The sequence below is a fragment of the Cucumis melo genome, chromosome 11 (genome assembly GCF_025177605.1).
Source record: "Cucumis melo cultivar AY chromosome 11, USDA_Cmelo_AY_1.0, whole genome shotgun sequence".
Lineage (NCBI taxonomy): Eukaryota > Viridiplantae > Streptophyta > Magnoliopsida > Cucurbitales > Cucurbitaceae > Cucumis > Cucumis melo.
Genome location: NC_066867.1, coordinates 12,978,094 through 12,991,840, shown reverse-complemented (window position 1 = coordinate 12,991,840; position 13,747 = coordinate 12,978,094). Strand labels below are relative to the sequence as shown.

Genomic DNA, 13,747 nt, shown 5'->3' with positions numbered 1-13,747 from the left:
AGACTTGTTTAAGTTTATTTCATCAAATCTAATACTTTTGCCCAATAATAATGTCCACAATATTGAGTATGTTTCAAGTTTTATTCTACATTTATAATTTTCTCTTCGAAAAGTTACCATTTTTTTAGTATTGAATTTAGTTTTTATTTTAATGATTTTTTTTAAATAAAATAAACTGACGAAGTATTTAAATCTGAATAGAATTCATTATATTTGATATTTTTACCATGTAAAAGGTTCTATTTTTGACCATTTTTCTTAATTTATTTAAATTTTATACTTTTTTAAAAATTAAATTTTTATTTCAAATTGATTCGTATATTTAAGATTTACTTTTAACTTTAATCTATTCTTATTACATGCGACTTTAATAGTATTATCAGTTTGATTTACAAAACTCACTAGTTTTACTATTTTATGATCACTATTAAAATTAAGTTTAAAATTTTACTTCATAATTAATCTTTGATAAATCAATAAAAGTTAATATCAAATATTGAAACTAAATGTTGAAACGTAGATATTAAATTAAAACAAAATTGAACTTAATATGAAATCAATAACATTTTGCAATAATTTAGAACCTAAAGTAAAACAAAAGTAAAAATTTGATGACTAAAAATGCAACCTTTTGAAACATAAAAAAAAAAGTAAACTAGATCCAAAATGTAGGTATTTTTCACCCAACTACAAATCTTTAGAAACAAACAATACAAACTAGTTAGGAGAAAAGAAAAGAAGGATAGATGAAACTTGCTCAAACAACAACATATATATATATATATATATGTAAGTCGTTAAAAAAATAATGCTCCCTTTGTGTAGGAAAGAGAAACAGACCCCAATATGAACCGTATTTGACTTAGCTTCAGTAAAAATGCCTCTGAATATATCATACATCATTAACATTGAAAAATGGCCTGAATTATTGGATTTGGACCCAACAAAACTTAAAAGCAATTATAGTGAAAAATAAACAATAATTAGAACATATTTGAGGAGACGCGTCTGGTTGACAAAAGTTTGAAAAGGGTATCATGTCAGAGAGGATGGGTACACACCCGCGGGGATTGCGCTTTCAACTCTACCACTTCCAAGTAGTGATCCACCACATTATTATTTCCCACAAATTCATGGTCTTCATCACACGGCAGCCCACTTTCCAAACGTCTCACCTTCCTTCTTAATCCATACGCCAACCCACAGTCGATTACCTCACACCTGTACACTCCCTTTTTTCAAACACAAATCGGCCTTCACTATCCTCTCCTCCATCCTTATTTTAAAAATAATAAATAGATTTAAATTCCTCCATTTGAACTCCAAACCTGAGAACTCATATCAGTTTAATTTCCACACTAATAATTTTATCTATCAATTTAGCTTAAAATTTTTATGAATGTATGGATTTAAATCATAAGCTTACAAGATTGTATTAATTTAAACTCTCGATTATGTTTTATTTAGATATGTTTATAAAAGTCAAAAGATATAAATTAATGTATTTACGAAAATACAAGGTTTAAAATTAATATACTTGTGAAAGCTCATCATTTAAATTTGATAAAAATATTACTTTACAAATTCCAAAATCCAAAGTTTAAAATGAAGAAGACATGACTCTATAATTGAGAATGATATTTGTCCAAGAAAAGTTATTATTACTTTATTTGATGCACTATTATAGAAAGCCATTAGTAAAGATGTTCCTACTAGGTGAAACAGTAGCAGTATCGGGAATTCTCTCTTTTTTGTAATAAGTGATAGAAAATTTATGCGCTATAAGAGCAAAGGTAAAATAGGACATTCACATTGGATAAATGATAATTAAATTTATTTTTAAATTAACAAAATAGCAAAACAGAAAAATTTAGAAAAAAAATTGCATGAGCAATGTTTTAAATGCCCTTACCTAAGTGACAAACTTAAATCGAAAATACAATTGTTCAATAAACCCCAAATACCTTATAATTAAATAAAACTCTCAACACACGATTAACACCTATCACTATCAAAGCTCCACATAATTTCTGCAGCCGTATTATATCTTTTTCAAATACTGCACGTTCAAGCATTCAAACGTTCAGGAAGAAACGATTGAAGCTAGTTTCCAGCTTCGTCCCCTTGAAATTCTTCAAAGTCTTTATACATTTGGTGCAAATCAAGGGGTTTTCTTCTTGTCAGCTCCTCCAACCAGAGACTCACGTGTCGAACAACCTACTGCAAACCCTAAGAAGAACCACGACTGATAAACAAAACACCCACGGCGAAACTCATCGTGAAACCCGCTGCAAACCTACTACCAATGTTGGATGCCATCAAATGCTACTCAAAAAGCTCGTTGTCACTTACATCGAAACTCCAACGTTTTCCTCTCCATCGGCCACACTTTTCTCCTTTCTTGTTTGCAAGAAAAACTTTCTCCCTCTAATATTTGTCTCTTGCGTCAGCTGCCCCCTCTCTCTCAATCTCATTTTTTTCTTTTCTCAAATAAAACCTAAAGGAAGAAGACTCAAATCATTGCAAAAATGTCATGAGACATAATTATATTTTTAAAATTTAAATTCAAATTGTTATTAAAAATATATATTATGTATTATTTAATAAATTGTTTAAAATATAAAAAAACTAAAAATTCTTGTATTTATATTTGGCATTATTTTAGGGGAGTATCTAACATTAAATTCAAATTGTTATTAAGAGTATTTATTGTGTATTATTTAATAAATTATTTAAAATATAACAAAACTGAAAATATTGTATATATATTTGCCATTACTATAAGGGAGGTTGCAATCTTGTCCAGCAACAAAATAGTAGATTTAGTTCATATTTACCAAATTTGGATGCTATTCGTAAATACTCTGTCTTTGTGCTATTTCTAATATCCTGCCTCATTTTTAAGCTATTCAAATACATTGTGTTGAAATATATGAATTATTCTATACTCAGGGGAACGATACTATATCTTAATGACCAAAATTTTTACCTTTTTGCGTGTGTCCCATATTTGTTGTTTGTAACATTATTCATACTCGACATATACCATCTTTGAGAAATCTTAATTCTATTGGTTATTATAAAGTTCGTTTAGTTAAACAACCGTTATTGTGATTCAATGACACTATTTAGAAAATCATTCTTATTTTTGGCTTTGTAACAAATCCATCTTAATGTTAAGTTTTTTAGATTTGAAAAGCATATGATTATATGAGTAAATAAATATTAATATTTGAATTTGTGATCATAATATAGAACGAATAGTTTATCACATTATTTAAAAGTATAAATTACAATGCAATTGTGTCAGTAACAGATGCTATACATTTTGTCAAATATTGTGGATTTAATATGGAAAGAATAATATTGTAGTATGTAAAAATACACTATAACTCTATAGAAAATCAACCCAATCAAACCTGACTGATTAAACCAATAAATCGATTTTGTTAAATTAAGAAAAAAAAATAAACAATAAAAAAAATTGAACAAATTAAATATATTCAAATTTATACTTCCCTTATATTTTCCAAACAAATATTTTCAAGTAGGTTATTGAAATATATTTATTTACTAACATAAAAATATTTTTAAGAACCTCAATTAAATATTTTGGATTAAATCGAGTTTATTAATTTTTTGTTAATAAATAAATAAATTTGGAGATTATCAAAACAAATTAAAACTAATACATTTGAATTGTTAGTTTTAATATTTGAATCATCCAATCAAATCGTTATCTATAGCATGTATTATGTACAACGTATTATTTATGAAATTATTGTTAAATCAACAGAATTTGGGGGTAAATATACTGTAAATGCAGTTTTTTATCTTTAACATTATTTTAGGGATGATAATCTAACTCAAATTTAAGTTTGATATCTTTAGCATAATTTTAGAGATTCAAACAAACAATTTAAAATTAAGATGTAAAATTTGGATTTAAAATTAAGGTATAAAATTCGAATATAAAAAATAGTGTGAGATAATCAAATAAACCTCTAGTTAATTCTAAAGTAATTAACAGTTGTAATAGCTAGAGGAACAGCAGAAGAGAATAACACAAGAAACTTTGGTAACCCAGTTTGGCCAATGTTGTCTACGTTTGGGGAGCTGCGCATAGTGCTGATGAGTAATGTTATTATGATTCACATCAACAGAACAAGCACTCTCTCATCAACTATATGACTATCTTAACAAGCTGAATAACTTAAGACTTCAGGCACTCCTTAAATGTATGAGTGAATATTCTTAACGACGTCTTCATACTCTCAATGAGTTTAAGGTGATCACTTTGATCACAGCTTCGTCTTTCACATTACTCATAAAAAAAATCATCACAGATCAACTTGTTGATACAATAGATAAAAGGTCGCACTACCTTTTTTATGCTCGTAGCTCCTGCGTCAAAAACTCGACTAATCTTCTTCAATAGCCGTCACGGAACCATTCGTTCTATATTTCAAATATAATCTCAAAAAGATATTGTTAACAAGATTTCTAAAATAAAAGAATATCTTTTATCTTTTTGAAAATTAAATAACTTATCAATAAAAGATAATCTCATAAAGTCTTTTTGACAATAACCTAACATAATAATTAAAACTAACAATTTAAGGGGAGATCTATATTTCTAAACTTAAAATGTTATTAAATATCAAATATATATTATGTATTATTTATGTCTATTTTTTGATAAATAGTTTGAAGAATAAAAAATGCGAAATAGTTGAATTTATTTTTGACATTACTTTAAGGACACGAGGTAAAATTTGAATTCAAATTGACGATGTTAGGGGACGATATAAAATGTAGATTAAAATTGTTAGTTAAAAATATGTAATATGTATTATTGAATAAAGTAATATGAAATATAAAAAATTGTGAATTAATTGATTTAAATCTTAATAATTCACAAACCTAGTTGAAACTAAAGCCATATTTTTTGGGATGTTGGTGCAATATTCTGTAGAAAGAGAATAATATTTGATTTAGTTAAGATTTACCAAAAGCGAATGTGTTTACAAATATATGTTATACGTGCTATGTGGTATTTTGTCTGGTTTTTTTACCTATACAAATACACTGTATATGTATGCGAGGATTTGTCCTTTATATTTAAAGGGGTATACTCGAGCAACAAAAATTATCTAGTAGGTGATTTTGGTATTAAATCAAATTATTTTTAGAACTTACTATTTTTCTATTTGTTATCTAATATTTTGCTATTTCGACGGTTTTCTTAAAATATTGTAGAACTCCATGGACCACGAGTCCACTATCACATCTTTTGAAAAGGAGAGAAACGCAGTGTAAGAATTTGGGTTATGGGCCAGCCCTTTTTCAAGTACGGGTTGAATTCAATTGGTGGGTATTTTATCTTAAACTATTTACATTACTTACCAACATTCTTTGGAATAACCAGGGATATAGCATAGTTTTTAGGAGTCATTTTGGAAAATGGCAAAACTACTTTTTCTTTTGATTTCTAACAAATGACATTTTTTGCATGTGTATGTACCCATATTTTCGAACTGTAATTATTTCGTCTATACAGTGTAATTAATCCATGTTATGCATTTATGAGCCTTTAATTATTTTTCAACGTGGTAAAGTGTAACACCCCAATGATCTCATGTTGTTCATTTTTTTAAATTCGATTATTTATTTTTATTTTATTCATTTATTTGTTTATAATTAAATAATGAAACTTATGTCATCAAGATGTGAATCTTCCCCTTTTAAAATATTAAGCAAATTTCAACTTTAATTATACTTGGTAATTAAAGATTTAATTGGTATTTGGAAGTTGAGGGAAAGGAGGAATTTGGTGAAGATATTGGAGAAATTTGAGAGAGAAGGGTGAAATTTGGAATTTAACAAAGAAGAGAAAAGAAGGGAAATTATTTTATAAAAGGAAAAGAAAAGGAAAAAGAAAAGGAAAAGAAAAGGAAAAGAAAAGAGAAGAGGGAGAGAAGGGGAAACCCTAGCCGCCGCCGCCAATCTCCACCGCCGCCGCCGCCGTCGCACGCCGCCGCAAGCCAGCCATCGTAGAAGCCGCGTCGTACCGCGTCCGCCAGCCGAAGGAGCCGCGCCGCTTCGATCTGAGGCAGGTCAGCCGAAACCCGTCGCGTCCCGAAGCCGAATCCACCTCTGCGCCGAACGCGTCGCGAAGCCGAGATCCATCTCCACGTCGAAGCCGCGTCGCCAGCCATCGTCGTCTGCATCCGAGCCGCGAACGCGTCTGCAAATCCGAGCCGCGAACGCGCCTACACCCGAGCCGTATCGAAGCCGCGAACGCGCCCGCCTCCAGCCGACGAACGAACCCGAACCCGGAACCGAACCCGCGCCCGTGCCACACGTGCCTGACTCTCCCGCGTGCAAGCGCGCCGCGCCGTGTGTTCCGCGTAGCCGAGCCGCGTCCCCTCCCTGTAGCAAGCCGAGCCGCACGCGAAGTCCCCATACCGAGCCGAGCCGCGTCTGCACCAAGCCGAGCCGGTCCTGCCTTCTTCCAGCCGAGCCGCCAAGCCTGTTTTGGCTCCTTCCACCTAAATTTTTGGTAATTTCCAAATTCCCTAGCCTGCCCAGTAATTAAATGAGTTAATTTGGAAATTTAATTAATTTAATTACTTTCCTCAAGAAGCAAATTGGACCAAATAGCTGCTGCAGCTTAGGACTTCCTCAGTAGGAACTCATCTAGCAACATCTCGAGGTAAGAGATTTCTACTACTAGCCCCATGTGAGAATTTGATGTTGCATGTTCCTTCAGTGACATACGATGATGGTTGGGATTACGATGTATGATAATATTTTATCATGATCTGACGAATGACATGGTCATACTTTGGCATAATATTATAGTAATGAGAACCCTCGAACCATATGTGACTGTATGATAAGACTGATGGACTTATGATGTATGTGACTGTATGGTAAGACTGATGGACTTATGATGTATGTGACTGTATGGTAAGACTGATGGACTTATGATGTATGTGACTGTATGATAGGACTGATGGACTTATGATGTATGTGACTGTATGATAAGACTGATGGACTTACGACGTATGTGACTGTATAATGAGAACTATTAGTGACTGTTTGATGATAGCTGTAGTGGGGGATGAGATGGTGGTTATTTTCTGATGATAATTTGATGACGTATGCATATGTATGTTGGGATTGGGGTATCTGTTAACTTCTCCTATCTGAGTCGTACCTGCATGGGTGTCCTTCGGGATCACCACCTATTTAGGACTGTTAGGCTCGACGGGGCGCCAGTCCAGCATGACTATAGATATGACTCGAGCGACTCGACGGGGTCCTCGCATCCCGACGGTCCTAAGTGTCCCCTGGACACCGAAGACCAGAGTTAAGTCCCCACGGGGCGCATGTTGCACGTGTTCGGGAGCGTGCCAGAGATTGGGTACTAGTTTCAGGACTCGATAGGAATGTTAACAGGCACCTAGTGGGACTAGTAGTGGGTCCCTTACTGAGTATTTTTATACTCATTCTCTTCGTTTTATGTTTTCAGGTAGAGGACGAGGCAAGGGCAAGGGCAAGCTGGCGAGCGACGTGAAGTGACCGTGGCGAGCCATAGGGGTTTTCCTGCTTCCGCACATGTTTTACTTTACAGTTAAATTCATGTTTCGGCTTTCTGCATGTTTACTTTGGTTATTTTTGTAGATAGGGCCCGCTTAGGGATTTTAAACTTAACTCGTATTTCTACATGTTACTTTAACTATCTTTCATAAATACATTTGCTAGATTTCTTTGCATTTGTTTACACCGGATTTTATGACTTAAACACTGATCCTAGATTCAGTAACCACTTCGATTCAGCATAAAGAGTCGGGTCGTTACAGTTGGTATCAGAGCGCAGTGTTTTAGGTCCTGTAGACTGACTTATGATGTAAGTCATTTTGTTTTGATTTTTACCTCACCCTATGGCTATACGGTCCTTCGTCACTCGCCAGGTATGCCTAAAGCTTTACAAATATTAAGATTATAATGTTGCCTGATTAGATTAGACTTAGAGTGAGAATATTGAGTTCTAGTGGTGAAAAATTTGTTGGTGAATTTTAGGAAGAATGCCGCCACGTAGAGGTGCACGCCGAGGAGGTGGCAGGGGAGGCAGAGGAGCCGGTCGTGGCCAACCGGCGGAGCAACCTGCCGCGCCGCCAGTCAACCCCGACGTACCAGTCAACCCTAATGCACCGGTCACTCAGGCGGATCTCGCCGCAATGGAGCAGCGTTACCAGGCCATGCTGCAAGCTGCTCTAGCGCCGTTCCTCGCTGCTCAGCAGAACCAGGCCGCCCCTGTTCAGGACCAGCCTGTAGTCCCTCCAGCCCCTGTTCAGGACCAGCCCGTCATCCCTCCAGCCCCGGTGGAAGCCCAGCCGGTGCCAGTACAACTGTCAGCTGAGGCCAAGCACTTGAGGGATTTTAGGAAGTACAACCCGAAGACTTTCGACGGATCCTTGGACAACCCCTTTAGAGCCCAGCTGTGGTTGACATCCATAGAGACGATCTTCAGGTACATGAAGTGCCCAGAAGACCAGAAGGTGCAGTGTGCAGCTTTCTGTTTGGAGGATAGGGGGACTGCCTGGTGGGAGACTGCTGAGAGGGCGCTGGGAGGAGATGCCAGCAAGATCACATGGGAGCAATTCAGGGAGAGCTTTTATGCTAAGTTCTTCTCTGCCAACGTGAAGCACGCCAAGCTCCAAGAATTCCTAAACTTGGAGCAAGGCAAACTGAGCGTGGAACAGTATGATGCCGAGTTCGACCTGTTGTCCCGTTTTGCCCCTGATGTGGTAAGGGATGAGGCCGCCAGGACTGAGAGATTTGTTAATGGCCTCAGGTTAGACCTCCAGGGTTTTGTACGAGCTCTTCGACCAACCACTCATGCGGATGCTCTACGCATAGCACTGGATCTGAGCCTGCATGAGAGAGCTGGTCAATCTAAGGTTGTCGGCACAGGGTCAGCCTCGGGACAGAAGAGGAAGGCGGAGGCGCAGCCCGACGTAGTACCACAGCAGACTCCGAGGTCAGGAGGTGTCTTCCAGAGACACCGTCGGGAGCTGGCAGCAGCTGGGAGAACTTTGAGAGAGCTACCCACTTGTACTACCTGTGGGAAGGTCCATGGAGGACAATGTTTAGCTGGGAGTGGAGTCTGCTTCAGGTGCAGGCAGCCGGGGCACACTGCTGATGCGTGTCCTCGGAAACCCTTAGAGACGACGCCACGTCAGCCTTCTGCTCCCCAGCAGGGGAGAGTCTTTGCCACGAACCGGCAGGAGGCCGAGCGAGCTAGTACGGTGGTGACAGGTACGCTCCCAATCTTGGGGCATTATGCTTTGGTACTATTTGACTCGGGGTCATCGCATTCATTTATATCCTCTATTTTTGTCAAGCATGCGGGTTTAGAAGTAGAACCGTTGGGTAGTGCCTTGTCTGTCTCTACTCCTTCTGGAGAGGTCCTTTTGTCTAAGGAAAAAATAAGGGCATGTTGGGTAGAAATGGCAAACCATACCTTGAACGTAACTTTACTGGTGCTAGATATGCAAGATTTCGATGTAATTTTAGGCATGGATTGGTTGTCAACTAACCATGCAACCATAGACTGTTTTAATAAGGAAGTAGTCTTTAACCCTCCTTCCGGGGATAAGTTTAAGTTTAGAGGAGCAGGCATGGTAGGTATACCCAAGGTCATCTCAGCAATGAAGGCGAGTAAGCTACTTAGCCAGGGTACTTGGGGTATCTTGGCGAACGTAGTAGATATGGCAGAACCAGAAGTTTCCCTATCTTCCGAACCAGTAGTAAGGGAGTACCCTGACGTTTTCCCCGACGAACTCCCAGGACTTCCGCCTCCCAGGGAGGTAGACTTCGCCATTGAGTTAGAGCCCGGCACCGCCCCTATCTCTAGAGCTCCTTACAGAATGGCTCCAGCTGAGCTAAAGGAGTTGAAGGTCCAGTTACAGGAGTTGCTGGACAAAGGCTTCATCCGGCCCAGTGTATCACCTTGGGGAGCCCCAGTGTTGTTCGTGAAGAAGAAGGATGGGTCGATGCGCCTTTGCATTGACTACCGAGAATTGAACAAGGTGACAGTTAAGAACCGCTACCCCTTACCCAGAATCGAGGACCTGTTCGACCTGTTACAGGGGGCCACCGTCTTTTCCAAGATCGACCTGCGATCAGGCTATCACCAGTTGAGGATTAGGGACGGTGATATTCCCAAGACGGCCTTTCGTTCGAGGTACGGACACTACGAATTCATAGTGATGTCCTTTGGTTTAACTAATGCCCCTGCAGTGTTCATGGATTTGATGAACAGGGTGTTTAAGGACTTTCTAGACCAATTCGTCATAGTCTTCATTGACGATATCTTGATCTATTCCAAGACTGAGGCCGAACACGAAGAGCACTTGCACCAAGTCTTGGAGACCCTTCGAGCTCATAAGCTATACGCCAAGTTCTCCAAGTGTGAGTTCTGGTTAAAGAAGGTGACATTTCTAGGGCACGTGGTTTCCAGTGAGGGAGTCTCGGTGGACCCAGCTAAGGTCGAAGCGGTGACCAACTGGCCTCGACCGTCTACAGTCAGTGAGATTCGCAGTTTTCTGGGTCTGGCAGGATACTACAGGAGGTTTGTAGAAGACTTCTCACGCATAGCCAGCCCATTGACCCAGTTGACCAGGAAGGGAACCCCTTTTGTCTGGAGCCCAGCATGTGAGAGTAGTTTCCAAGAGCTTAAGCAGAAGCTAGTGACGGCACCCGTCCTGACAGTGCCTGATGGGTCGGGAAGTTTTGTGATCTATAGTGATGCCTCTAAGAAAGGACTGGGATGTGTCCTGATGCAGCAAGGTAAGGTAGTTGCGTATGCCTCACGCCAGTTGAAGAATCATGAGCAGAACTACCCTACCCACGACTTGGAGTTGGCAGCTGTAGTCTTTGCACTGAAGATATGGAGGCACTATCTGTACGGTGAGAAGATTCAGATTTACACCGACCACAAGAGCCTGAAGTATTTCTTCACTCAGAAGGAGTTGAACATGAGGCAGAGGAGGTGGCTCGAGTTGGTGAAAGACTACGACTGCGAGATCCTGTACCATCCAGGTAAAGCAAATGTAGTGGCTGACGCGCTGAGTAGGAAGGTTGCACATTCAGCAGCGCTAGTCACGAAGCAGACCCCCTTACTCAGGGATTTGGAGAGAGCCGAGATTGCAGTCTCAGTAGGTGAGGTCGCCGCACAGTTGGCTCAGTTGACAGTTCAGCCAACCTTGAGGCAACAGATCATTGCTGCTCAGCTGAGTGATCCTTACTTGGCAGAGAAACGTCGTATGGTAGAGACGGAGCAAGGTGAAGAGTTCTCTATATCCTCTGATGATGGCCTTATGTTTGAGGGACGCCTGTGTGTGCCGGAAGACAGCGCAGTTAAGACAGAGCTTTTGACTGAGGCTCACAGTTCCCCGTTTACCATGCACCCTGGGAGTACGAAGATGTACCAGGACTTAAGGAGTGTCTATTGGTGGAGGGGCATGAAGAGGGATGTAGCAGAGTTCGTCAGTAGGTGCTTGGTGTGCCAGCAGGTGAAGGCACCTAGGCAGCATCCAGCAGGGTTGTTGCAACCCTTGAGTGTGCCAGGGTGGAAGTGGGAGAGTGTGTCGATGGACTTTATCACGGGACTGCCCAAGACCTTGAAGGGCTACACGGTGATCTGGGTTGTGGTCGACAGACTCACGAAGACAGCCCACTTCGTGCCAGGGAAATCCACGTACACTGCCAGCAAGTGGGGGCAGTTATACATGACGGAAATAGTAAGACTGCACGGAGTACCAGTATCCATCGTTTCAGACAGGGATGCCCGTTTCACTTCGAAATTTTGGCAAGGGCTCCAACTTGCATTAGGTATGAGGCTGGACTTCAGCACGGCATTCCACCCTCAGACTGATGGTCAGACAGAGAGACTGAACCAGATTTTGGAGGATATGCTGCGGGCCTGTGTGCTAGAGTTTTCAGGAAGTTGGGACTCCCACCTGCATCTAATGGAGTTCGCCTATAATAACAGTTACCAGGCTACCATTGGTATGGCTCCGTTTGAGGCTCTGTATGGCAAGTGCTGTAGATCCCCTGTCTGCTGGGGCGAGGTTGGAGAGCAGAGGATGCTAGGCCCCGAGTTAGTGCAGACTACCAATGCAGCCATACAGAAGATCCGAGCTCGTATGCTGACCGCACAGAGCAGACAGAAGAGTTACGCTGATGTACGACGTAAGGACCTCGAGTTTGAAGTGGGAGATATGGTCTTTTTGAAGGTAGCACCGATGAAGGGCGTTCTGAGGTTCGAGAAGAAGGGGAAGTTGAGTCCACGTTTCGTGGGGCCATTTGAGATACTGGAACGGGTTGGCCCTGTGGCTTATCGTTTGGCCTTGCCCCCATCCCTCTCAGCAGTACATGACGTATTCCATGTCTCCATGTTGAGGAGGTATGTCGCAGACCCGACGCACATCGTGGACTTCGAGCCCCTACAGGTCAGTGAGAACTTGAGCTATGAGGAGCAGCCTGTCGAGATCTTGGCAAGAGAGATCAAGAAGCTTCGTAGTCGAGATATTCCACTAGTCAAAGTCCTTTGGCAGAACCATGGAGTTGAAGAGGCCACGTGGGAGAGAGAAGAGGACATGAAGACCCAGTACCCAGAGCTGTTCGAGGAGTAGAGCTTTCGAGGACGAAAGCTTTCTAAGGGGGGAAGTTTGTAACACCCCAATGATCTCATGTTGTTCATTTTTTTAAATTCGATTATTTATTTTTATTTTATTCATTTATTTGTTTATAATTAAATAATGAAACTTATGTCATCAAGATGTGAATCTTCCCCTTTTAAAATATTAAGCAAATTTCAACTTTAATTATACTTGGTAATTAAAGATTTAATTGGTATTTGGAAGTTGAGGGAAAGGAGGAATTTGGTGAAGATATTGGAGAAATTTGAGAGAGAAGGGTGAAATTTGGAATTTAACAAAGAAGAGAAAAGAAGGGAAATTATTTTATAAAAGGAAAAGAAAAGGAAAAAGAAAAGGAAAAGAAAAGGAAAAGAAAAGAGAAGAGGGAGAGAAGGGGAAACCCTAGCCGCCGCCGCCAATCTCCACCGCCGCCGCCGCCGTCGCACGCCGCCGCAAGCCAGCCATCGTAGAAGCCGCGTCGTACCGCGTCCGCCAGCCGAAGGAGCCGCGCCGCTTCGATCTGAGGCAGGTCAGCCGAAACCCGTCGCGTCCCGAAGCCGAATCCACCTCTGCGCCGAACGCGTCGCGAAGCCGAGATCCATCTCCACGTCGAAGCCGCGTCGCCAGCCATCGTCGTCTGCATCCGAGCCGCGAACGCGTCTGCAAATCCGAGCCGCGAACGCGCCTACACCCGAGCCGTATCGAAGCCGCGAACGCGCCCGCCTCCAGCCGACGAACGAACCCGAACCCGGAACCGAACCCGCGCCCGTGCCACACGTGCCTGACTCTCCCGCGTGCAAGCGCGCCGCGCCGTGTGTTCCGCGTAGCCGAGCCGCGTCCCCTCCCTGTAGCAAGCCGAGCCGCACGCGAAGTCCCCATACCGAGCCGAGCCGCGTCTGCACCAAGCCGAGCCGGTCCTGCCTTCTTCCAGCCGAGCCGCCAAGCCTGTTTTGGCTCCTTCCACCTAAATTTTTGGTAATTTCCAAATTCCCTAGCCTGCCCAGTAATTAAATGAGTTAATTTGGAAATTTAAT

General features: G+C 40.9%; 1 protein-coding gene across 1 annotated transcript; it reads left to right on the top strand.

The window, feature by feature from the left end:
* The first annotated feature begins 6,348 nt into the window (after positions 1 to 6,348).
* Positions 6,349 to 12,995, top strand: LOC127143917 (uncharacterized). Its single transcript, XM_051079218.1, has 4 exons — positions 6,349 to 6,562; positions 6,644 to 6,715; positions 8,089 to 9,575; positions 12,939 to 12,995. Exons 3-4 carry the CDS (start codon positions 8,094 to 8,096, stop codon positions 12,993 to 12,995), a joined length of 1,539 nt encoding a protein of 512 aa, XP_050935175.1. The 5' UTR covers positions 6,349 to 6,562; positions 6,644 to 6,715; positions 8,089 to 8,093.
* The last annotated feature ends 752 nt before the right edge of the window (positions 12,996 to 13,747 follow it).

Excerpts from the sequence above, each read along its gene's own strand:
- LOC127143917 (XM_051079218.1), top strand. The coding sequence starts at position 8,094 with ATGCCGCCACGTAGAGGTGCACGCCGAGGAGGTGGCAGGGGAGGCAGA. Across the intron at positions 9,576-12,938 it reads TAGATATGCAAGATTTCGAT|TTGAGGGAAAGGAGGAATTT; the intron begins GTAATTTTAGGC and ends GGTATTTGGAAG.